The 25,994-nt window shown below is 49.3% G+C and overlaps 1 protein-coding gene across 1 annotated transcript in view; it reads left to right on the top strand.

Annotated features, from left to right (window-relative positions):
- The window catches only part of ano2b (anoctamin 2b), a 128,117-nt gene that overhangs the window by 86,175 nt on the left and 15,948 nt on the right, over positions 1–25,994 (top strand). The window contains exons 16-23 of the mRNA XM_064962388.1: positions 319–494; positions 1,541–1,652; positions 2,871–2,928; positions 3,060–3,160; positions 4,083–4,231; positions 5,252–5,404; positions 5,498–5,550; positions 17,524–17,702. Coding sequence (XP_064818460.1) covers positions 319–494; positions 1,541–1,652; positions 2,871–2,928; positions 3,060–3,160; positions 4,083–4,231; positions 5,252–5,404; positions 5,498–5,550; positions 17,524–17,702 — 981 coding nt within the window. The remainder of the gene's footprint in view (positions 1–318; positions 495–1,540; positions 1,653–2,870; positions 2,929–3,059; positions 3,161–4,082; positions 4,232–5,251; positions 5,405–5,497; positions 5,551–17,523; positions 17,703–25,994) is intronic.

Genomic DNA, 25,994 nt, shown 5'->3' with positions numbered 1-25,994 from the left:
CTGTCCTAGTTTGGGCTGAGGGACTTATACAGTAATGTCTCTCTGTCCTAGTTTGGGCTGAGGGACTAATACAGTAATGTCTCTCTGTCCTAGTTTGGGCTGAGTAATGTCTCTCTGTCCTAGTTTGGGCTGAGGGACTAATACAGTAATGTCTCTCTGTCCTAGTTTGGGCTGAGGGACTAATACAGTAATGTCTCTCTGTCCTAGTTTGGGCTGAGGACTAATACAGTAATGTCTCTCTGTCCTAGTTTGGGCTGAGGGACTAATACAGTAATGTCTCTCTGTCCTAGTTTGGGCTGACAGTAATTCTCTGCCTAGTTTGGGTGATCGTGTTTCGTATCGTCGTTTCGCTCTAATGGCGATGTCACCTGACCCGGAGACCAAGTCTAACGTGCGTGTCACCGTCACGGCAACCGCTGTCATCATCAACCTGGTGGTCATTCTGATACTGGATGAGATCTACGGAGCTGTGGCCGTCTGGCTCACTGAGCTGGGTAACACACATCTACATTCAGATTATTAAATGTTGTAGCTGGGTAACACACCTCTACATTCAGATTATTTAGTGTTGTAGCTGGGTAACACACCTCTACATTCAGATTATTAAGTGTTGTAGCTGGGTAACACACCTCTACATTCAGATTATTTAGTGTTGTAGCTGGGTAACACACCTCTACATTCAGATTATTTAGTGTTGTAGCTGGGTAACACACCTCTACATTCAGATTATTAAGTGTTGTAGCTGGGTAACACACCTCTACATTCAGATTATTAAGTGTTGTAGCTGGGTAACACACCTCTACATTCAGATTATTAAGTGTTGTAGCTGGGTAACACACCTCTACATTCAGATTATTTAGTGTTGTAGCTGGGTAACACACCTCTACATTCAGATTATTTAGTGTTGTAGCTGGGTAACACACCTCTACATTCAGATTATTTAGTGTTGTAGCTGGGTAACACACCTCTACATTCAGATTATTTAGTGTTGTAGCTGGGTAACACACCTCTACATTCAGATTATTAAGTGTTGTAGCTGGGTAACACACCTCTACATTCAGATTATTTAGTGTTGTAGCTGGGTAACACACCTCTACATTCAGATTATTTAGTGTTGTAGCTGGGTAACACACCTCTACATTCAGATTATTAAGTGTTGTAGCTGGGTAACACACCTCTACATTCAGATTATTAAGTGTTGTAGCTGGGTAACACACCTCTACATTCAGATTATTAAGTGTTGTAGCTGGGTAACACACCTCTACATTCAGATTATTTAGTGTTGTAGCTGGGTAACACACCTCTACATTCAGATTATTTAGTGTTGTAGCTGGGTAACACACCTCTACATTCAGATTATTTAGTGTTGTAGCTGGGTAACACACCTCTACATTCAGATTATTTAGTGTTGTAGCTGGGTAACACACCTCTACATTCAGATTATTTAGTGTTGTAGCTGGGTAACACACCTCTTTCCCATCACTCTCTCTTCACCTCTATTCATCCCTCTTCTCTCCATTCCCCCTCTCTCCTCTCCCAGAGATTCCAAGGACAGAGAGTAACTTTGAGCAGCATCTGATTCTGAAGGCTTTTCTACTGAAGTTCATGAACGCCTACGCCCCCATATTCTATGTAGCTTTCTTTAAGGGACGGTACGACACAGACACACACATGTATACGTGGGGTTATGTGGAGAGATGAATGACACTGGGTTAGGGGTTGGGGTTAGGGGTTAACATGTGGAGAGATGAATGACACTGGGTTAGGGATTAGGGTTAGGGGCTGGGGTTAGGGGTTAACATGTGGAGAGATGAATGACACTGGGTTAGGGGTTAGGGTTTAGGGTTAGGGGTTGGGGTTAGGGGTTAACATGTGGAGAGATGAATGACACTGGGTTAGAGGTTAGGGATTAGGGTTAGGGGTTAACATGTGGAGAGATGAATGACACTGGGTTAGGGGTTAGGGATTAGGGTTAGGGGTTGGGGTTAGGGGTTAACATGTGGAGAGATGAATGACACTGGGTTAGGGGTTAGGGATTAGGGTTAGAGGTTGTGGTTAGGGGTTAACATGTGGAGAGATGAATGACACTGGGTTAGAGGTTAGGAATTAGGGTTAGGGGTTGGGGTTAGGGGTTAACATGTGGAGAGATGAATGACACTGGGTTAGGGATTAGGGTTGGGGTTAGGGGTTAACATGTGGAGAGATGAATGACACTGGGTTAGGGGTTGGGGTTAGGGGTTAACATGTGGAGAGATGAATGACACTGGGTTAGGGGTTAGGATTAGGGTTAGGGGTTGGGGTTAGGGGTTAACATGTGGAGAGATGAATGACACTGGGTTAGGGGTTAGGGATTAGGGTTAGGGGTTGGGGTTAGGGGTTAACATGTGGAGAGATGAATGACACTGGGTTAGGGTTTAGGGTTAGGGGTTGGGGTTATGGGTTAGGGTTAGGGGTTAACATATGGAGAGATGAATGACACTGGGTTAGGGGTTAGGGTTAGGGGTTGGGGTTAGGGGTTGACATGTGGAGAGATGAATGACACTGGGTTAGGGGTTGACATGTGGAGAGATGAATGACACTGGGTTAGGGGTTGGGGTTAGGGGTTAACATGTGGAGAGATGAATGACACTGGGTTAGGGGTTGGGGCTAGGGGTTGGGGCTAGGGGTTAGGGTTAGGGGTTAGGGTTAGGGGTTAACATGTGGAGAGATGAATGACACTGGGTTAGGGGTTGGGGTTAGGGGTTGGGGTTAGGGGTTGGGGCTAGGGGTTGGGGCTAGGGGTTAACATGTTAACATACTGAATAGAACAGGTCTTAGACAGCCTTTATGTAATTATACTCACCCTGCTGTGTGTGTGTGTGTGTTGACAGGTTTGCAGGCAGGCCGGGAGACTACGTCTATGTTTTTAATGACTACCGGATGGAGGAGGTGAGGGGGGGGGGGGGGTGTTAGTGGAGGGGGGTGTTTGAACGCTAATGTTCTTGCTTACAACTTACTGTCTGGCCTCTGTCATACTCTTGGCTCTGCCCCCCCACTCTCTCTCACTTTCTCACTCTCAGTGTGCCCCTGGAGGTTGTTTAATAGAGTTATGTATTCAGCTCAGCATCATCATGGTGGGGAAACAACTCATTCAGAACAATGTCTTTGAGATCGGCATCCCGTGAGTACACACACACGCGCGCACACACACACTGCCCTGCCCATTCCTCCTCTATATCTGCCATTATCAGATTCTGCTGAAGGACATTTTCTCTCCTGACTTTATGAGCCTAACATCAATATCAGGGATTTAATATTTTAATGTTAGGACGTTCTCTATTACTCTGTGCTGCTTCACTGGGGATCATAGTGGCTCATAGTGGCTCATAGTGGTTCGTAGTGGCTCATATTGGCTCCTAGTGGTTCATAGTGGCTCCTAGTGGTTCATAGTGGCTCGTTGTGGCTCATTTAATATTTTAATGTTAGGACGTTCTCTATTTCTCTGTGCTGCTTCACTGGAGATCATAGTGGCTCATAGTGGTTCGTAGTGGCTCATATTGGCTCCTAGTGGTTCATAGTGGCTCCTAGTGGTTCATAGTGGCTCATTGTGGCTCATTTAATATTTTAATGTTAGGACGTTCTACTACTCTGTGCTGCTTTACTGGGGCTCATAGTGGCTCCTAGTGGCTCCTAGTGGCTCCTAGTGGCTCCTAGTGGCTCCTAGTGGCTCCTAGTGGCTCCTAGTGGCTCATAGTGGCTCATAGTGGCTCATTGTGGCTCATAGTGGTTCATAGCATCTTTTTTAATGTTAGGACGTTCTCTACTAATCTTTGCTTTCTCACTGGGGCTCGTAGTGGCTCATAGTGTCTCATAGTGGCTCGTAGTGGCTCATAGTGGTTCATAGCATCTTTTTTAATGTTAGGATGTTCTCCATTACTCTGTGCTGCTTCACTTGGGCGCATAGCAGCTTATAGTGGCTCATAGTGTCCTATTGTGTCCTATAGTGTCTTGGTGTCATCGAGTTTCATGATTCTCTTTCTCTCTGACTCCATCTTTCCTTTTCTCTCTCCATCTCTTCCTCCCTTCTCGCTCTCCCTCGTCAGTAAGTTGAAGAAGTTGATCCGAGCATGGAAGGGTAAGGGGATTTCATTGGAGGAGAGAGAGGAGCAGCGTGCCAGACCTCCTCAACAGTGGAACCTCGACTACACCCTGGTCCCCTTTGAAGGACTGACCCCCGAGTACATGGAGATGAGTGAGTATATAGTAACAGTAGATAACAGAGGTGAGGAGGTCAGGTAGTTAACTAGACACCTGGACCATACCACCCTGCCTCTCTCTCCCTGTTACCTGGACAGAGACCATACCACCCTGTTACCTGGACAGAGACCATACCACCCTGTTACCTGGACAGAGACCATACCACCCTGTTACCTGGACAGAGACCATACCACCCTGTTACCTGGACAGAGACCATACCACCCTGTTACCTGGACAGAGACCATACCACCCTGTTACCTGGACAGAGACCATACCACCCTGTTACCTGGACAGAGACCATACCACCCTGTTACCTGGACAGAGACCATACCACCCTGTTACCTGGACAGAGACCATACCACCCTGTTACCTGGACAGAGACCATACCACCCTGTTACCTGGACAGAGACCATACCACCCTGTTACCTGGACAGAGACCATACCACCCTGTTACCTGGACAGAGACCATACCACCCTGTTACCTGGACAGAGACCATACCACCCTGTTACCTGGACAGAGACCATACCACCCTGTTACCTGGACAGAGACCATACCACCCTGTTACCTGGACAGAGACCATACCACCCTGTTACCTGGACAGAGACCATACCACCCTGTTACCTGGACAGAGACCATACCACCCTGTTACCTGGACAGAGACCATACCACCCTGCCACTCTCTCCCTGTTACCTGGACAGGTGGGTCCCCTGCTAGGTCCTGAACTCTGGGGTGGGTCCCCTGCTAGGTCCTGAACTCTGGGGTGGGTCCCCTGCTAGGTCCTGAACTCTGGGGTGGGTCCCCTGCTAGGTCCTGAACTCTGGGGTGGGTCCCCTGCTAGGTCCTGAACTCTGGGGTGGGTCCCCTGCTAGGTCCTGAACTCTGGGGTGGGTCCCCTGCCCTCCAGCTGTTTGTTGGTGTGTTGTAGAGGACCTCCAGATAAGATAATGACTTGTTCCATACACTTCCTCATGTTGTTCCTCTCAACTAACACTCTGTGTGTGTTCTCTCCCCAGTTATCCAGTTTGGTTTTGTTTCTCTGTTTGTCGCATCGTTCCCTCTGGCTCCTCTCTTCGCTCTTCTCAACAACGTGATCGAGATCCGCCTCGATGCCAAGAAGTTTGTCACCGAGCTGCGACGACCGGACGCTGTCCAAGCCAAAGACATCGGTAACACACACGCTTGCACGCAAAGACGCATGTCCACACACAGATCCACACCCCTCCACTCTTCTCTCACAACTCTGTTCTCTCTCTCTGTAGGAATCTGGTACAACATCCTGAGTGGAATGGGAAAGTTCTCTGTCATTATAAACGTAAGTGTTAACATTGGAGGGCACACACTCATTCTAAAAACACGGTGTATTTTTGCACCCTGATTCAATAAAGATAATATTCACCCATTTTTAATGTTATATTGTTTTTCTGCATTTCTTAGTGATGTTCTGTCGTTTCCCGGGGTCATTTAATGTTTTCATGTGTATCTGAGCTATTGCTGTTCAAGCAGGCAGAAATCCGTCCGGAATGAAGTAGCACTGTGATAGTCAGTCACTACACTGGAAGTTAATATGAAGTAGCACTGTGATAGTCAGTCACTACACTGGAAGTTAATATGAAGTAGCACTGTGATAGTCAGTCACTACACTGGAAGTTAATATGAAGTAGCACTGTGATAGTCAGTCACTACACTGGAAGTTAATATGAAGTAGCACTGTGATAGTCAGTCACTACACTGGAAGTTAATATGAAGTAGCACTGTGATAGTCAGTCACAACACTGGAAGTTAATATGAAGTAGCACTGTGATAGTCAGTCACTACACTGGAAGTTAATATGAAGTAGCACTGTGATAGTCAGTCACTACACTGGAAGTTAATATGAAGTAGCACTGTGATAGTCAGTCACTACACTGGAAGTTAATATGAAGTAGCACTGTGATAGTCAGTCACTACACTGGAAGTTAATATGAAGTAGCACTGTGATAGTCAGTCACTACACTGGAAGTTAATATGAAGTAGCACTGTGATAGTCAGTCACTACACTGGAAGTTAATATGAAGTAGTCCTCTGATAGTCAGTCACTACACTGGAAGTTAATATGAAGTAGCACTGTGATAGTCAGTCCATTGTGTGGAGTAAATGTGATTCAGTTTTTTCAGCTCTAGTTGCACGTGACATGCTGGTATAAATTAGTTAAGATGGATTTCAGTTTTCCTGCATTAGTCTCCGGCTACTAGGAGCGCCACCTCTGGATGATAATTTTCTTGTTTGTTTATGGCCTTATACAGCTCATTGAGTAATCTGAGGACCCATGCCAAATCTTTTTAGTTTCCTGAGGGGGAATAGGCTTTGTTGTGGCTTATTCGCGACTATCTTAGTGTGTTTGGACCATTCTAGTTTGTTGGTGATGTGGACACCAAGGAACTTGAAGCTCTCAACTTGCTCCATTACAGCCCCGTCAATGAGAATGGGGGCGTGTTCGGCCCGCCTTTTGGGGGAGTTGAGGGATACGTTGTTATTCTGGCACCACCCTGCCAGGTCTCTGACCTCCACCCTATAGATTGTCTCGTCATTGTCATTGTCAGTGATCAGGTTGTTGTCGTCTGCAACTTAATGATGGTGTTGGAGTCGTGCCTTGTGTGTTGTTACCTACCCTTACCACCTACCCTTACCACCTTACCAGTTGCAGAGGGTCCTGGGTGTTTAGTCCCAGAGTCCTTAGCTTAGTAATGAGCTTTGATCAAATGCATTTATATAGCCCTTACATCAGCTGATATATCAACGTGCTGTACAGAAACCCAGCCTAAAACCCCAAACAGCAAGCAATGCAGGTGTAGAAGCACAGTGGCTAGGAAAAACTCCCTATAAAGGCCAAATCCTAGGTAGAAACCTAGAGAGGAACCAGGCTATGAGGGGTGGCCAGTCCTCTTCTGACTGTGCCGGGTGGAGATTATAACAGAACATGGCCAAGATGTTCATAAATGACCAGCATGGTCAAATAATAGTAATGGCACTATGGTGTTGAACGCTGAACTGTAGTCAATGAATAGCATTCTCACGTAGGTGTTCCTTTAGTCCAGGTGTGAAAGGGAGGTGTGGAGTGCAATAGAGACTGCATCATCTGTGCATCTGTTTGAGAGGTATGCAAATTGGAGTGGGTCTAGGGTTTCTGGAATAATGGTGTTGTGAGCCATGACCAGCCTTTCAAAGTACTTCATGGCTACGGACGTGAGTGCTACGGGTCTGTAGTCATTTAGGCAGGTTACCTTAGTGTTCTTGGGTACAGGGACTATGGTGTTCTGCTTGAAACATGTTGGTTTTACAGACTCATTCAGGGACGTGTTGAAAATGTCTGTGAAGACACCTGCCAATTGGTCAGCACATGCACGGAGCACACGTCATGGTAATCCCTCTGGCCCCACAGCCTTGTGAATGTTGACCTGTTTACTCACATCAGCTACGGAGAGCGTGATCACACAGTCATCCAGAACAGCTGATGCTCTCATGCATGCATCAGTATTGCTTGCCCCGACGCGAGCATAGAAGTGATTTAGCTCGTCTGGTAGGCTTGTGTCACTGGTCAGCTCACGGCTGTTCTTCCCTTTGTAGTCTGTAATAGTTTGCAAACCGTTCCACATCTGATGAGCGTCGGAGCTGGTTTAGTACGACTCAATCTTAGTCCTGTATTGGCGCTTTGCCTGTTTGATGGTTCGTCTGAGGGCGTAGTGGCATTTCTTATAAGCTTCCTGGTTAGTCACGCTCCTTGAAGGCGGCAGCTCTTCCCTTTAGCTCAGAGCGGATGTTGCCTGTAATCCATGGCTTCTGGTTGGGTTATGTACGTACAGTGGGGAGGACGTCATTGATGCACTTCTTGATGAAGCCAGTCACGGATGTGGTGTACTCCTCAATGTTGGAGGAATCCGGAACATATTGGAGGAATCCGGAACATATTCCAGTCTGTGCTAGCCAAACAGTCCCGTGGCTTAGTATCTGGGTCATCTTCTTTATTGACCGAGTTACTGGTACTTCCTGCTTTAGTTTTTGTTTGTAAGCATGAATCAGGAGGATGGAATTATGGTCAGATTTGCCAAATGGGGGCGAGGGAGAGCTTTTATGCGTCTCTGTATGTGGTGTAAAGGTGGTTTAGAGTTTTTTTTTCCCTCTGGTTGCACATTTAACATGCTGATAGAATTTAGGTAAGACTGATTTCGGTTTTCCTGTATTAAAGTCCCCTGCCGCTAGGAGTGACAACTCTGGGTGAGATTTTTCCTGTTTGCCTATTTCCTTCTATTACTGACTGATTGCAGTCTTAGAGTCAAGCTTCCACCTGTGGTGGAAAATAAACAGCCTCAAAAAATCTAGATGAAAACTCTCTTGGCAAATTGTGTGGTCTACAGTTTATCATGAGATACTCTACTTCAGGCGAGCAAAATCTAGAGACTTCCTTAGATTTTGTGCACCAGCTGTTGTTTACAAATGTACACAGATCTCTCCCCCTCGTCTTACCCGGAGTGTGCTGCTCTATCTAGCCGGTGCAGCGTAAATCCCGCCAGCTGAATGTCCATGTCGACATTCAGCCACGATTCGGTGAAACATAAGATATTACAGTTTTTGATGTCCCGTTGGTAGGATATTCCTGATCGTACCTCGTCTAATTGATTGTCCAAATGTATTGTCCATTGGCAAGTAATATTGTTGATAAAGGCAGATTTCCCTCTCTTTACCAGGCCCCCAGGCCTGTGTCCTCTTTTCTTGGGACCAGGCCCCCAGGCCTGTGTCCTCTCTACCTGCGTCTCTTTCTCTGATGGGGATCCTTACCAGGCCCCCAGGCCTGTGTCCTTTATCTGATGGGGATCTGCGTCTCTTTCTCTGATGGGGATCCTTACCAGGGGCCTGTGTCCTCTATCCTTTCTCTGATGGGGATCCTTACAGGCCCCCAGGCCTGTGTCCTCTATACCTGCGTCTCTTTCTCTGATGGGGATCCTTACCAGGCCCCCAGGCCTGTGTCCTCTATACCTGCGTCTCTTCTCTCTGATGGGGATCCTTACCAGGCCCCCAGGCCTGTGTCCTCTCTATACCTGGCGGCCTGTGTCCTCTCTTTCTCTGATGGGGATCCTTACCAGGCCCCCAGGCCTGTGTCCTCTATACCCTGTGTCCTCTTTACTCTCTGATGGGGATCCTTATACCTGCCAGGGGATCCCCCTGTGTCCTCTAGGCCTGTGTCCTCTATGGGGACCTTACCAGGCTGCGGCCTGTGTCCTCTTACCTCTCTGATGGGGATCCTTACCAGGCCCCCAGGCCTCCTCTATACCTGCGTCTCTTCTCTGATGGGGATCTCTGAGGCCCCCAGGCCCCCAGGCCTGTGTCCTCTATACCTGCGTCTCTTTCTCTGATGGGGATCCTTACCAGGCCCCCAGGCCTGTGTCCTCCTGCGTCTCTTTCTCTGATGGGATCCTGTCCTCTATACCTTCTATGGGGATCCTTACCAGGCCCCCAGGCCTGTGTCCTCTATACCTCGTCTCTGATGGGGATCCTTACCAGGCCCCAGGCCTGTGTCCTCTATACCTGGGGATCCCCCAGGCCCCCAGGCCTGTGTCCTCTATACCTGCGTCTCTTTCTCTGATGGGGATCCTTACCAGGCCCCCAGGCCTGTGTCCTCTATATGGGGATCCTGTGTCGTCTCTTTCTCTGATGGGGATCCTTACCAGGCCCCCAGGCCTGTGTCCTCTGATGGGGATCCTGCGTGTGTCCTCTTTCTCTGATGGGGATCCTTACCAGGCCCCCAGGCCTGTGTCCTCTATACCTGCGTGGGGGATCCTTACCAGGCCCCAGGCCTGTGTCCCTCTATACCTGCGTCTCTTTCTCTGATGGGGATCTCAGGCCTGTGTCCCTGAGTCGTCTCTTTCTCTGATGGGGATCCTTGTCGAGTGTCTGAAGTACATCCTGTGCGTCCTGCTTGTTGAAGAAAAATCTTTGTCTAATCTGAGGTGAGTCATCACTGTCCTGATATCCAGAAGCTCTTTGTCTAATCTGAGGTGAGTCATCACTGTCTCGATATCCAGAAGCTCTTTGTCTAATCTGAGGTGAGTCATCACTGTCTCGATATCCAGAAGCTCTTTGTCTAATCTGAGGTGAGTCATCACTGTCCTGATATCCAGAAGCTCTTTGTCTAATCCGAGGTGAGTGATCGCTGTCCTGATATCCAGAAGCTCTTTGTGTAATCCGAGGTGAGTGATCGCTGTCCTGATATCCAGAAGCTCTTTGTGTAATCCGAGGTGAGTGATCACTGTCCTGATATCCAGAAGCTCTTTGTCTAATCTGAGGTGAGTCATCACTGTCCTGATATCCAGAAGCTCTTTGTCTAATCTGAGGTGAGTCATCACTGTCCTGATATCCAGAAGCTCTTTGTCTAATCTGAGGTGAGTCATCACTGTCCCGATATCCAGAAGCCCTTTGTCTAATCTGAGGTGAGTCATCACTGTCCTGATATCCAGAAGCTCTTTGTCTAATCTGAGGTGAGTCATCACTGTCCTGATATCCAGAAGCCCTTTGTCTAATCTGAGGTGAGTCATCACTGTCCTGATATCCAGAAACTCTTTGTCTAATCTGAGGTGAGTCATCACTGTCTCGATATCCAGAAGCTCTTTTTTGCCGTAAAATACGGTGTCAGAAACATTATGTACAAAATTAGTTACAACTAAAGCGTGTAAAGGTGAATTCACCAATTTGTAAGTCGCTCTGGATAAGAGCGTCTGCTAAATGACTTAAATGTAATGTAAATGTAAAAAACACATAATAGCACAGTTGGTTAGGCGCCGGTAAAACTGCTGGCATTTCTTCCTGCGCCATCTTCTCACTCGGGAGCCCAATTAGCCTAGATCTCAAAGTGTAGCCTATGTGATACGTCCACACTGATGCTGACATGAGGCAGGAGAGGTAAACACACTTTTAAATACATAAAGACAGTCTAAAGGCCAGTCATGTTTGACAGATATAATGTAGGACAATTAACGTCTGAAGGCTTGATTCTGTTGACATTCTCCGGCACCATATGAGCGGAGGCAGTACGTATTTTGAAAATATTTAACCATAAATTTAATTTTTTTAAACCTGGAGTTTGTCATTTTAATGAGGCATGTCCTACCTTGTTTCAAAATAACCTAGCCAAATCAGACCATAGAACTTTTGAGGGAATGATTTGTAGAAACACTTCCTCTGTGGCCATTGAAACCGGTAGGGGCCTGAGGGCACACATTGTTTGCTGGACCCCAGGAAGAGAAGCTGCTGCTTTGGCAGCAGGGATCCATAATAAATACAAATACTAGCATTTCTATCATGTTCTATTGGTTTCCAAATAAACTTTCTTTCGTTGTCCAGCAGCCAAAGACATTATCCTGGTTATATCAGCAACCCATGGTAGTTGTATCTTTAGATCCATCGTAACAACCCATGATAGTTGTTGATAATCCTGGTAATTTCAGCAACCCATGGTAGTTGTTGCTTCTTTAGATCTCCCCTAACAACCCATGGTAGTTGTTGTATCTGTAGATCTCCCTAACAACCCATGGTAGTTGTTGCTTCTTTAGATCTCCCCTAACAACCCATGATAGTTGTTGCATCTTTAGATCTCCCCTAACAACCCATGATAGTTGTTGTATCTGTAGATCTCCCCTAACAACCCATGGTAGTTGTTGCTTCTTTAGATCTCCCCTAACAACCCATGATAGTTGTTGCATCTTTAGATCTCCCCTCTTTCTACATTTCTAATGGATACTTCCATCTGTAACATGGTTTCTTCCTGCTGTGCTGACCCCGACCGGGCTGCTTCTGGACACCGGGTGCAACCAGAAGCTATTTGGCAGGGGGGGAACATAACATGAGGAACTGAGTCACTGTAAAGGCACACAAAGCCAGTAGCTGCCTGGTGCTTTACAGTGGGGACATTTGTACCAACCAATAAAACGAATCATGGTATATTATTGTTGGGGTCAAATTGACCAGGGCCCGGTTTCCCCAAAGCATCTTAAAGCTAAGTTCATGGTTAGAACCATATGTAACCGATGTGAAATGGCTAGTTAGCGGTGGTGCGTGCTAATAACATTTCAATCGATGACATCACTTGCTCTGAGACCTTGAAGTAGTGGTTCCCCTTGCTCTGCAAGGGCCGCGGCTTTTGTTGAGCGATGGGTAACGATGCTTCGTGGGTGACTGTTGTCTGTGTGCAGAGGGTCCCTGGTTCGAGCCCGGGTAGGGGCGAGGGGACGGACTAAAGTTATACTGTTACACATAGGAGCATCGTTTCATGACCCTGCATTAATTCATGACCCTCTGAGTTAATCTGTTGTGGCACAGAGCAGAACAAACCCTTCAGGTATTTGACAGTTTTCCAGAATTTAGCCGGGTCTCCATTACAATCCGCAGGAGCGGTTGCATAATAATCAGCCTCTGATTTGTCTCACACAATGATTCCTCCGTTGCTTAAAAGCTTGCCAGTCCAGGCCTTGTGTTCCTGGCCTTGACCCCAGCACCATCTCTTGTATGAATGACTTCTCGTCATTCCAGAGTGTACCAGGCATTCCATCTACTGCTAACCCTTAATTTCAGGAAGGGAGCATAATTATCCACCAAAGTATTGAAGACATCTGCATAAAGGCTGAAATCTAAATCATGTTCATGGATAGCAGAGATAAAATCAAGATCACTAAAATAAAGATCATGTAAAAAAGCTTGTTGACTGAAGATTTTAAAGTTCCTTGTTGTTACGACACGAGGCTCCGATTTTGGTATTATCACATCTCTAACACAAACACCTGGGCAATGGTCACTAATGTAGGCTTAGTCACCTGCTGGGTTAGGTTTAGATTATTACACAGCTTCTAGATTGTCTGCATTTCCCAATCATAATTTATGTCACCCAGGATAATAACTTCTGATGTAATAAAAGAAGACAACAAACTTGTTAACTCCTCGAGTTCCCAAAGCTTAGCCTAGGGAGGACGGTAGAACCCTGTAACAGTTATGGATACATTTTTCCCCAAACAAATTTAGCGTTTTAACTAATAGCACCGGGTGAGCAGACCACAGTGGGCTTCTGTTTTGAGCTAACATTAGGGTAAACAATTACAACTGACAACAACCCTGGCAGTATAAACAACAGTTGGACAATAATGCTTAGAAAGGATGGGAGGTATTACCTCAGCAGTTTATAACTTATATTATGCAACCTTTATTTAACTAGGCAAGTCAGAAATTCTTCTTTTACAATGATGGCCTCCCCCGGCCAAACCCTAACCCAGACGATGCTGGACCAATTGTGCACCTCCCCATGGGACTCTCGATCACGTCCGGGTTGTAATACAGCCCAGGATCAAACCAGGGTCTGTAGAGACGCTTTTAGCACTGAGATGCAGTGCCTTAGGACCGCTGCACCACTCAGGAGCGGTGCTTGGACTGTCTCTTAGTCAATATCTTAACGCGGCCTTGAAATGTGAAGAGAGGCTCCAGGCTCCTAGAAGGTTCGAGTGGAGTCCATCTCTGTAGAGCATCTTTTGCTTCCAATAAGTGTCGCAATTCTCAAAAGTTATGCAGACAGTGGCAGTAGTTTTTAAGCCAGATGTGATGTGCTAAGAGGCTGGTGAACATTTTGCAGCCTGGTGAACATTTTGCAGCCTGGTGAACATTTTGCAGCCTGGTGAACATTTTGCAGCCTGGTGAACATTTTGCAGCCTGGTGAACATTTTGCAGCCTGGTGAACATTTTGCAGCCTGGTGAACATTTTGCAGCCTGGTGAACATTTTGCAGCCTGGTGAACATTTTGCAGCCTGGTGAACATTTTGCAGCCTGGTGAACATTTTGCAGCCTGGTGAACATTTTGCAGCCTGGTGAACATTTTGCAGCCTGGTGAACATTTTGCAGCCTGGTGAACATTCTGCAGCCTGGTGAACATTCTGCAGCCTGGTGAACATTCTGCAGCCTGGTGAACATTCTGCAGCCTGGTGAACATTCTGCAGCCTGGTGAACATTCTGCAGCCTGGGGAACATTTTGCAGCCATGTCAACATTTTGCAGCCATGTCAACATTTTGCAGCCATGTCAACATTTTGCAGCCATGTCAACATTCTGCAGCCATGTCAACATTCTGCAGCCATGTCAACATTCCTCTTCAAGGAATACCTAGGATAGGATAAAGTAATCCTTCTCACCCCCCCCTTAAATGATTTAGATGCACTATTGTAAAGTGGCTGTTCCACTGATGTCAGAAGGTGAATTCACCAATTTGTAAGTCGCTCTGGATAAGAGCGTCTGCTAAATGACTTAAATGTAAATGTAATGTCAACATTCTGCAGCCATGTCAACATTCTGCAGCCATGTCAACATTCCGCAGCCATGTCAACATTCTGCAGCCATGTCAACATTCTGCAGCCATGTCAACATTCTGCAGCCATGTCAACATTCTGCAGCCATGTCAACATTCTGCAGCCACGTCAACATTTTGCAGCCACGTGAACATTCTGCAGCCACGTGAACATTCTGCAGCCACGTGAACATTCTGCAGCCACGTGAACATTCTGCAGCCACGTGAACATTCTGCAGCCACGTGAACATTCTGCAGCCACGTGAACATTCTGCAGCCACGTGAACATTCTGCAGCCACGTGAACATTCTGCAGCCACGTGAACATTCTGCAGCCACGTGAACATTCTGCAGCCACGTGAACATTCTGCAGCCACGTGAACATTCTGCAGCCACGTGAACATTCTGCAGCCACGTGAACATTCTGCAGCCAGGTGAGCATTCTGCAGCCAGGTGAGCATTCTGCAGCCAGGTGAGCATTCTGCAGCCAGGTCAACATTCTGCAGCCTGGGGAACATTCTGCAGCCAGGTGAACATTCTGCAGCCATGTGAACATTCTGCAGCCAGGTCAACATTCTGCAGCCAGGTCAACATTCTGCAGCCAGGTCAACATTCTGCAGCCAGGTCAGCATTCTGCAGCCTGGTGAACATTCTGCAGCCTGGTGAACATTCTGCAGCCTGGGGAACATTCTGCAGCCTGGTCAACATTTTGCAGCCGGGTCAACATTTTGCAGCCGGGTCAACATTTTGCAGCCGGGTCAACATTATGCAGCCGGGTCAACATTCTGCCGCCAGGTCAACATTCTGCCGCCAGGTCAGCATTCTGCCGCCAGGTCAGCATTCTGCCGCCAGGTCAGCATTCTGCCGCCAGGTCAGCATTCTGCCGCCAGGTCAACATTCTGCAGCCAGGTCAACATTCTGCAGCCAGGTCAACATTCTGCAGCCAGGTCAACATTATGCAGCCAGGTCAACATTCTGCAGCCAGGTCAACATTCTGCAGCCAGGTCAACATTCTGCAGCCAGGTCAACATTCTGCAGCCAGGTCAACATTCTGCAGCCAGGTCAACATTCTGCAGCCAGGTCAACATTCTGCAGCCAGGTCAACATTCTGCAGCCAGGTCAACATTCTGCAGCCAGGTCAACATTCTGCAGCCAGGTCAACATTCTGCAGCCAGGTCAACATTCTGCAGCCAGGTCAGCATTCTGCAGCCAGGTCAACATTCTGCAGCCTCACAGAAGGTTCACTAGGCTCTTAGAACTTAATATCTCTCTTAAAGCTCGGCTGCTTTTCAGACCCTTTTAGGGTGTTGCTCATCCTAGATCCTGATCCAGCCAGACATCATCCTGTAAATGGATCAACCAGATAATCCCCCAAATATTTAGTGCTACTTGAGATAATGTCCTCTGTAATATGTCTCTCTGTTTGACGTGATGAGATAATGTCCTCTATAATATGTCTCTCTGATGTGATGAGATAATGTTCTCTGCAATGTCTCTGTTTGATGTGATGAGATAATGTCCTCTGATGTCTGTTTGATGTGATGAGATAATGTCTGTTTGACGTGATGAGATAATGTCCTCTAATGTCACTCTCTGTTTGACGTGATGAGAGAATGTCCTCTGTAATATGTCTCTGTTTGATGGAGTGATATTCAGTCAGAATAGTAATGTTGGCTTTATGTTTCATGTGGATTGTTTTGCTGCTGTAAACCTTAAAACAACAGTGTGTGATCTCACGGCTGTAAGCCTTGGCAGTTTAATATAGAGCAGATTTATATGATCATATCAGGGAGAGACCATAAGACACTATCTGCCTTCAGGGACCAGCTTCTCCCTGGGAACCACCTCCACACACATGCAGTTTGGAGGTCATTGAAGTTAGCATCTCGTTAGCTTAGCACAATTGCTGGAAGTCTCCTCTCAAAAGCAGGGAAATGGACCATCTAACTACTCCAAAGCTGGGTGTTTGGTCATTTATAGTCTTATAAAGCTATACATAGTAATCAATATTTTATAAATATATTATATCCACTTCCTCATTCTGTCCCGAGGCTCCCGAGTGGCACAGCGGTCTAAGGAACTGCATCTCAGTGCTTGAGGCGTCACTACAGATCCTGGTTCGATTCCAGGTTGTATCACAAGTGCCCGTGATTGGGAGTCCCATAGGACAATTAGCCCAGTGTCGTTAGGGTTTGGCCAGGGTAGGTCAGCATACCTAGTTAACTTACCTAGTTAAAGTCGCGTAAAGATGTATAGAGATTACAACGTGTCTGTCTCATTATGGTATAGAGATTACAACGTGTCTGTCTCATTATGGTATAGAGATCACAACGTGTGTCTGTCTCATTATGGTATAGAGATCACAACGTGTGTCTGTCTCATTATGGTATAGAGATCACAACGTGTGTCTGTCTCATTATGGTATAGAGATCACAACGTGTCTGTCTCATTATGGTATAGAGATCACAACGTGTCTGTCTCATTATGGTATAGAGATCACAACGTGTGTCTGTCTCATTATGGTATAGAGATCACAACGTGTGTCTGTCTCATTATGGTATAGAGATCACAACGTGTGTCTGTCTCATTATGGTATAGAGATCACAACGTGTCTGTCTCATTATGGTATAGAGATCACAACGTGTCTGTCTCATTATGGTATAGAGATCACAACGTGTCTGTCTCATTATGGTACAGAGATCACAACGTGTGTCTGTCTCATTATAGTACAGAGATTACGTGTCTGTCTCATTATGGTATAGAGATCACAACGTGTCTGTCTCATTGTGGCATCTGAGTGCCATTGAGACAGATACAGTTTTGCGATCATGCTGAGACATAAAAATGGTATCAATGAGTTAGTCTGATTCTGGGTGAGTAGAAAAAGCTCCTAAATGTCAACCTCAGTCTCCCTTTATTGTGCTCTCTCTCCCTGTCAGGCGTTTGTGATCTCGTTTACCTCAGACTTCATTCCCAGGCTGGTGTACCAGTACATGTACAGTCAGACGGGCACCATGCACGGCTTCATAGACCACACCCTCTCTCACTTCAACGTGTCCAACTTCAGACCCGGCAACGCCCCCACCTCCACATACCTCCCTGAGACCACCGTCTGCAGGTTAGTGCCACATACACACACTGTTGTCTTTCCTTTCATTGAAGCCTCTGTGCAGGAGCGCTGGTAGTCAGAGGATTGACCCCGATTAGTGTCACCTCGTTAGCACGATGGGCGCACCGGTTGGTGTCACCTCGTTAGTACGATGGGCGCACCGGTTGGTGTCACCTCGTTAGTCTATGTGTTTTACCTGTGATGTTTAACGAGTGGCTGGCCCAGGTGATGTTTAACGAGTGGCTGGCCCAGGTGCTGTTTAACGAGTGGCTGGCCCAGGTGCTGTTTAAAGAGTGCCTGGCCCAGTGACCCAGTTGTCTTGATAGATGTGGAGGGTCAACTCCTTTAGTTGTCTTGATAGATGTGGAGGGTCAACTCCTTTTAGTTGTCTTGATAGATGTGGAGGGTCAACACCTTTAGTTGTCTTGATAGATGTGGAGGGTCAACTCCTTTAGTTGTCTTGATAGATGTGGAGGGTCATCTCCTTTAGTTGTCTTGATAGATGTGGAGGGTCAACTCCTTTAGTTGTCTTGATAGATGTGGAGGGTCAAGTCCTTTAGTTGTCTTGATAGATGTGGAGGGTCAACACCTTTAGTTGTCTTGATAGATGTGGAGGGTCAACACCTTTAGTTGTCTTGATAGATGTGGAGGGTCAACTCCTTTAGTTGTCTTGATAGATGTGGAGGGTCATCTCCTTTAGTTGTCTTGATAGATGTGGAGGGTCAACACCTTTAGTTGTCTTGATAGATGTGGAGGGTCAACTCCTTTAGTTGTCTTTGATAGATGTGGAGGGTCATCTCCTTTAGTTGTCTTGATAGATGTGGAGGGTCAACACCTTTAGTTGTCTTGATAGATGTGGAGGGTCAACTCCTTTAGTTGTCTTTGATAGATGTGGAGGGTCATCTCCTTTAGTTGTCTTGATAGATGTGGAGGGTCAACACCTTTAGTTGTCTTGATAGATGTGGAGGGTCAACTCCTTTAGTTGTCTTTGATAGATGTGGAGGGTCATCTCCTTTAGTTGTCTTGATAGATGTGGAGGGTCAACACCTTTAGTTGTCTTGATAGATGTGGAGGGTCAACTCCTTTAGTTGTTTTGAGAGATTTTGTTTTTTTTCCTCTAAGTTTGGTGTGGGTTTTTCTTTTGTTGGCCTCTAAGTGGGCATCTCATGGTGGGTATCTTGTAGGTCCCAGTTGTTGTTGCTAGTGGACAGCCCCTTGAGTGTCTTTCAGAACCCCTCCTAAAACCCCACCTGATTCGTTTTGGTTGTTGTCATTGTTAGTCTGTTAGGAACTCTGTTACATAACTGTAGAGGCAGAACCCTACAGCCCTACAGCCCTGTTAAAATCCCTCTAACCCAACACAGAGGGTGTTACTGTCTGTGACTGGGACCCTCCAGGTCTGTTGGGTATTCTGTTACGTAGCAGTACTGTAGAGACGGTCTGTTTAAAACACACGCCACTTTAAGACTATAGGAATGTCCCTCCAGTGTTAAAGCATGACTAATGAGCCATTCCCAGAAAACACTATATTTGTGTCATGAATGAAACGTTTTATTCAAGAAAGAGAGACTATTCAGTAAGGACAGATCATTGTCTTCCTGGGGGGTGGGCCGGGTGGGGACAGGGGTAGATGGAGGGAGAGATGCCATCTTCCTGGAGGGTGGGCCGGGAGGGGACATGGGTAGATGGAGGAGAGATGCCATCTTCCTGGGGGTGGGCCGGGAGGAGACGGGGGTGGATGGAGGGAGAGATGCCATCTTCCTGGAGGGTGGGCCGGGAGGGGACAGGGGTGGATGGAGGGAGAGATGCCATCTTCCTGGAGGGTGGGCCAGGAGGGGACAGGGTGGATGGGGAGAGATGCCATCTTCCTGGAGGGTGGGCCGGGTGGGGACAGGGGTGGATGGAGGAGAGATGCCATCTTCCTGGGGGTGGGCCGGGTGGGGACAGGGGTGGATGGAGGGAGAGATGCCATCTTCCTGGAGGGTGGGCCGGGAGGGGACAGGGGTGGATGGAGGGAGAGATGCCATCTTCCTGGAGGGTGGGCCAGGAGGGGACAGGGGTGGATGGAGGGAGAGATGCCATCTTCCTGGAGGGTGGGCCGGGAGGGGACATGGGTAGATGGAGGGAGAGATGCCATCTTCCTGGGGGGTGGGCCGGGAGGAGACGGGGTGGATGGAGGGAGAGATGCCATCTTCCTGGAGGGTGGGCCGGGGAGGGGACAGGGGTGGATGGAGGGAGAGATGCCATCTTCCTGGAGGGTGGGCCAGGAGGGGACAGGGGTGGATGGAGGGAGAGATGCCATCTTCCTGGAGGGTGGGCCGGGTGGGGACAGGGGTGGATGGAGGGAGAGATGCCATCTTCCTGGGGGGTGGGCCGGGTGGGGACAGGGGTGGATGGAGGGAGAGATGCCATCTTCCTGGAGGGTGGGCCGGGAGGGGACAGGGGTGGATGGAGGGAGAGATGCCATCTTCCTGGAGGGTGGGCCAGGAGGGGACAGGGGTGGATGGAGGGAGAGATGCCATCTTCCTGGAGGGTGGGCCGGGAGGGGACAGGGTGGATGGAGGGAGTGATGCCATCTTCCTGGGGGGTGGGCCGGGTGGGGACAGGGGTGGATGGAGGGAGAGATGCCATCTTCCTGGGGGGTGTGCCGGGTGGGGACAGGGGTGGATGGAGGGAGAGATGCCATCAGCCTGGAGGGTGGGCCGGGAGGAGACAGGGGTGGATGGAGGGAGAGATGCCATCAGCCTGGAGGGTGGGCCGGGAGGGGACATGGGTGGATGGAGGAGAGATGCCATCTTCCTGGGGGTGGCCGGGTGGGGACAGGGGTGGATGGAGGGAGAGATGCCGTCTTCCTGGGGGGTGGGCCGGGAGGGGACAGGGGTGGATGGAGGGAGAGATGCCATCTTCCTGGGGGGTGTGGGCCGGGTGGGGACAGGGGTAGATGGAGGGAGAGATGCCATCTTCCTGGGGGTGGGCCGGGAGGGGACAGGGGTAGATGGAGGGAGAGATGCCATCTTCCTGGAGGGTGGGCCGGGAGGGGACAGGGGTGGATGGAGGGAGAGATGCCATCTTCCTGGGGGGTGGGGACAGGGGTGGATGGAGGGAGAGATGCCATCTTCCTGGGGGGTGGGGACAGGGGTGGATGGAGGGAGAGATGCCATCTTCCTGGGGGTGGCCGGGTGGGGACAGGGGTGGATGGAGGGAGAGATGCCATCTTCCTGGGGGGTGGCCGGGTGGGGACAGGGGTGGATGGAGGGAGAGATGCCGTCTTCCTGGGGGGTGGGCCGGGAGGGACAGGGGTAGATGGAGGGAGAGATGCCATCTTCCTGGGGGTGGGCCGGGTGGGGACAGGGGTGGATGGAGGGAGAGATGCCATCTTCCTGGGGGTGGGCCAGGAGGGGACAGGGGTGGATGGAGGGAGAGATGCCATCTTCCTGGGGGTGGGCCAGGAGGGGACAGGGGTGGATGGAGGGAGAGATGCCATCTTCCTGGGGGTGGGCCGGGTGGGGACAGGGGTGGATGGAGGGAGAGATGCCATCTTCCTGGGGGTGGGCCAGGAGGGGACAGGGGTGGATGGAGGGAGAGATGCCATCTTCCTGGGGGTGGGCCAGGAGGGGACAGGGGTGGATGGAGGGAGAGATGCCGTCTTCCTGGATTTTGGGCCGGGTGGGGACATGGGTGGATGGAGGGAGAGATGCCATCTTCCTGGAGGGTGGGCCGGGAGGGGACAGGGGTGGATGGAGGGAGAGATGCCATCTTCCTGGAGGGTGGGCCGGGAGGGGACAGGGGTGGATGGAGGGAGAGATGCCATCTTCCTGGGGGTGGGCCGGGAGGGGACAGGGTGGATGGAGGGAGTGATGCCATCTTCCTGGGGGTGGGCCGGGAGGGGACAGGGGTGGATGGAGGGAGAGATGCCATCTTCCTGGGGGGTGGGGACAGGGGTGGATGGAGGGAGAGATGCCGTCTTCCTGGGGGGTGGGCCGGGTGGGGACAGGGGTAGATGGAGGGAGAGATGCCATCTTCCTGGAGGGTGGGCCGGGAGGGGACAGGGGTAGATGGAGGGAGAGATGCCATCTTCCTGGGGGGTGGGCCGGGTGGGGACAGGGGTGGATGGAGGGAGAGATGCCATCTTCCTGGGGGGTGGGCCGGGAGGGGACAGGGGTGGATGGAGGGAGTGATGCCATCTTCCTGGGGGTGGGCCGGGGAGGGGACAGGGGTGGATGGAGGGAGAGATGCCATCTTCCTGGGGGTGGGCCGGGAGGGGACAGGGGTGGATGGAGGGAGTGATGCCATCTTCCTGGGGGTGGGCCGGGAGGGGACAGGGGTGGATGGAGGGAGAGATGCCATCTTCCTGGGGGTGGGCCGGGAGGGGACAGGGGTGGATGGAGGGAGTGATGCCATCTTCCTGGGGGAGGGCCAGGAGGGGACAGGGGTGGATGGAGGGAGTGATGCCATCTTCCTGGGGGTGGGCCAGGAGGGGACAGGGGTGGATGGAGGGAGTGATGCCATCTTCCTGGAGGGTGGGCCGGGTGGGGACAGGGGTGGATGGAGGGAGTGATGCCATCTTCCTGGAGGGTGGGCCGGGTGGGGACAGGGGTGGATGGAGGGAGAGATGCCATCTTCCTGGAGGGTGGGCCAGGAGGGGACAGGGGTGGATGGAGGGAGAGATGCCATCTTCCTGGGGGTGGGCCAGGAGGGGACAGGGGTGGATGGAGGGAGAGATGCCATCTTCCTGGGGGATGCCATCTTCCTGGGGACAGGGGTGGATGGAGGGAGAGATGCCATCTTCCTGGGGGTGGGGACAGGGGTAGATGGAGGGAGAGATGCCGTCTTCCTGGGGGTGGGGACAGGGGTGGATGGAGGGAGAGATGCCATCTTCCTGGGGGTGGGCCGGGAGGGGACAGGGGTGGATGGAGGGAGAGATGCCGTCTTCCTGGGGGGTGGGCCGGGTGGAGACAGGGGTGGATGGAGGGAGTGATGCCATCTTCCTGGGGGTGGGCCGGGAGGGGACAGGGGTGGATGGAGGGAGAGATGCCATCTTCCTGGGGGTGGGCCGGGAGGGGACAGGGGTGGATGGAGGGAGAGATGCCATCTTCCTGGAGGGTGGGCCGGGTGGGGACAGGTGTGGATGGAGGGAGTGATGCCATCTTCCTGGGGGTGGGCCGGGATGGGACAGGGGTGGATGGAGGGAGAGATGCCATCTTCCTGGGGGTGGGCCGGGAGGGGACAGGGGTGGATGGAGGGAGAGATGCCATCTTCCTGGAGGGTGGGCCGGGAGGGGACAGGGGTGGATGGAGGGAGAGATGCCATCTTCCTGGGGGTGGGCCGGGAGGGGACAGGGGTGGATGGAGGGAGAGATGCCATCTTCCTGGAGGGTGGGCCGGGAGGGGACAGGGGTGGATGGAGGGAGAGATGCCATCTTCCTGGAGGGTGGGCCGGGAGGGGACAGGGGTGGATGGAGCGAGAGATGCCATCTTCCTGGGGGGTGGGCCGGGAGGGGACAGGGGTGGATGGAGGGAGAGATGCCATCTTCCTGGGGGGTGAACTGAGTGGACAAAACATTAAGAACACCTTCCTCATATTGAGTTGCTCCTCCCCTTTAGCCCTCAGAACAGCCTCAATTCGTCAGGGCGTGGACTACAAGGTGTTGAAAGCGCTCCACAGGGATACTGGCCCATGTTGACTCCAAGGCTTCCCACTGTTGTGTCAAGTTGACTGGATGTCCTTTGGGTGGTGGACCATTCTTAATACACACAGGAAACTGTTGAGCGTGAAAAACCGAGCAGTGTTGCAGTTCTGGACACAAACCGGTTCGCCTGGAACCTACTACCATACCCTGTTCAAAGGCACTTAATTCTCATGTCTTGTCCGTTCACCCTCTGCCATTGAGCAGACACTTCAATCCAAAGCGACTTTAAGTAGTGCAGACCTATCTTTTGGTCTGGGTGGCCCCAGCAGGAGTCAAACCCTCAGCCCTGGAGCATCATGCTCTACCAACTGAGCCACACAGGGCCACATACTGTGGTTCTGCTTAAACATACTGAGCTGGAGAACTAGAGAAGCTGGGGGCTTTATCAGGGGGGGAATGATATCAGGCGTGGACCATGTTTTCTGGCAAAGGGGCTCACTCGGAAATTGGCTGCGTGTGTGTGCATGTGTGTGTGTGAGGGAGGGAGGGGTGGGAATGGGCTGACCCTTGTTTTTTTGCAGATTTGAGCCCTGTTCCCCAGAGATACTAGTGGAAATCAGTCCAACTTCCTCTGGTACTGTCACGCACTCATCTAGAGGAAATACAGTGATCTCCAACAGTATTGAGACAGGGATCCATGTTGGTTGGTTTGGCTCTGTACTCCAGCACTATAGATTGGAAATGATACAGTGACTATGAGGTTAAAGTGCAGACTGTCAGATGAATTTGAGGGTATTGCATCCACATAAGGGGAGCCGTTTTATAAATGACAGACAACGCATTAGGACAAATTCACTTGTGTATTAAAGTAGTCAAACGTTTAGTATTCAGTCCCATATTCCTAGCACGCAATGATTACATCAAGCTTGTGACGTTACAAACTTGTTGGATGCATTTGCTGTTTGCTTTTGTTGTATTCGGGGCGGCAGGGTAGCCTAGTGGTTAGAACGTGGTTAGATATGTTTCTAAGCACTTCTACATTAATGTGGATGTTACCATGGCTACGGATAATCCTGAATGAATCGTGAATAATTACGAGTGAGAAAGACACAAAGATCATACCTCCAAGACATGCTAACCACGCACCATTACAATAACAGGGGAGGTTAGCATGTTATATCATACCCCCAAGACATGCTAACCTCTCACCATTACAATAACAGGGGAGGTTAGCATATCATACCTCCAAGACATGCTAACCTCTCACCATTACAATAATAGGGGAGGTTAGCATATCATACCTCCAAGACATGCTAACCTCTCACCATTACAATAATAGGGGAGGTTAGCATATCATACCTCCAAGACATGCTAACCTCTCACCATTACAATAATAGGGGAGGTTAGCATATCATACCTCCAAGACATGCTAACCTCTCACCATTGCAGTAACAGGGGAGGTTAGCATTTTTGGGGTGTATGATATTTGTGTGTCTAACGTTCTGATTCATCTTTATTTACCATTCATTTCTATTGGACACAAAATAATCTGAAACACAACCAAAACAAACAGCGAATGCATCCAACACGTTTGTCGAATCATAAGTTTCATGTAACCAAATTGTAGTTGTCATGTGCTGAATACAACAGGCGTAATAGACCTCACAGTGAAATGCTGAATACAACAGGCGTAATAGACCTCCCAGTGAAATGCTGAATACAACAGGCGTAATAGACCTCACAGTGAAATGCTGAATACAACAGGCGTAATAGACCTCACAGTGAAATGCTGAATACAACAGGTGTAGTAGACCTCCCAGTGAAATGCTGAATACAACAGGTGTAGTAGACCTCACAGTGAAATGCTGAATACAACAGGCGTAATAGACCTCACAGTGAAATGCTGAATACAACAGGCGTAATAGACCTCACAGTGAAATGCTGAATACACCAGGCGTAATAGACCTCACAGTGAAATGCTGAATACAACAGGTGTAGTAGACCTCCCAGTGAAATGCTGAATACAACAGGTGTATTAGACCTTACAGTGAAATGCTGAATGCGACAGGTGTAGTAGACCTTACAGTGAAATGCTGAATACAACAGGTGTAGTAGACCTCACAGTGAAATGCTGAATACAACAGGCGTAATAGACCTCACAGTGAAATGCTGAATACAACAGGCGTAATAGACCTCACAGTGAAATGCTGAATACAACAGGTGTAGTAGACCTCACAGTGAAATGCTGAATACAACAGGTGTAGTAGACCTCACAGTGAAATGCTGAATACAACAGGCGTAGTAGACCTTACAGTGAAATGCTGAATACAACAGGCGTAATAGACCTCACAGTGAAATGCTGAATACAACAGGCGTAATAGACCTCACAGTGAAATGCTGAATACAACAGGTGTAGTAGACCTCACAGTGAAATGCTGAATACAACAGGTGTAATAGACCTCACAGTGAAATGCTGAATACAACAGGTGTAGTAGACCTGAATACAACAGGTGTAGTAGACCTGAATACAACAGGTGTAATAGACCTGAATACAACAGGTGTAGTAGACCTTACAGTGAAATGCTGAATACAACAGGTGTAGTAGACCTGAATACAACAGGTGTAGTAGACCTGAATACAACAGGTGTAATAGACCTGAATACAACAGGTGT

This window comes from Oncorhynchus masou, unplaced genomic scaffold (assembly GCF_036934945.1).
Source record: "Oncorhynchus masou masou isolate Uvic2021 unplaced genomic scaffold, UVic_Omas_1.1 unplaced_scaffold_540, whole genome shotgun sequence".
Taxonomy (NCBI): domain Eukaryota; kingdom Metazoa; phylum Chordata; class Actinopteri; order Salmoniformes; family Salmonidae; genus Oncorhynchus; species Oncorhynchus masou.
This window is presented reverse-complemented; position numbering and strand designations above follow the sequence as displayed.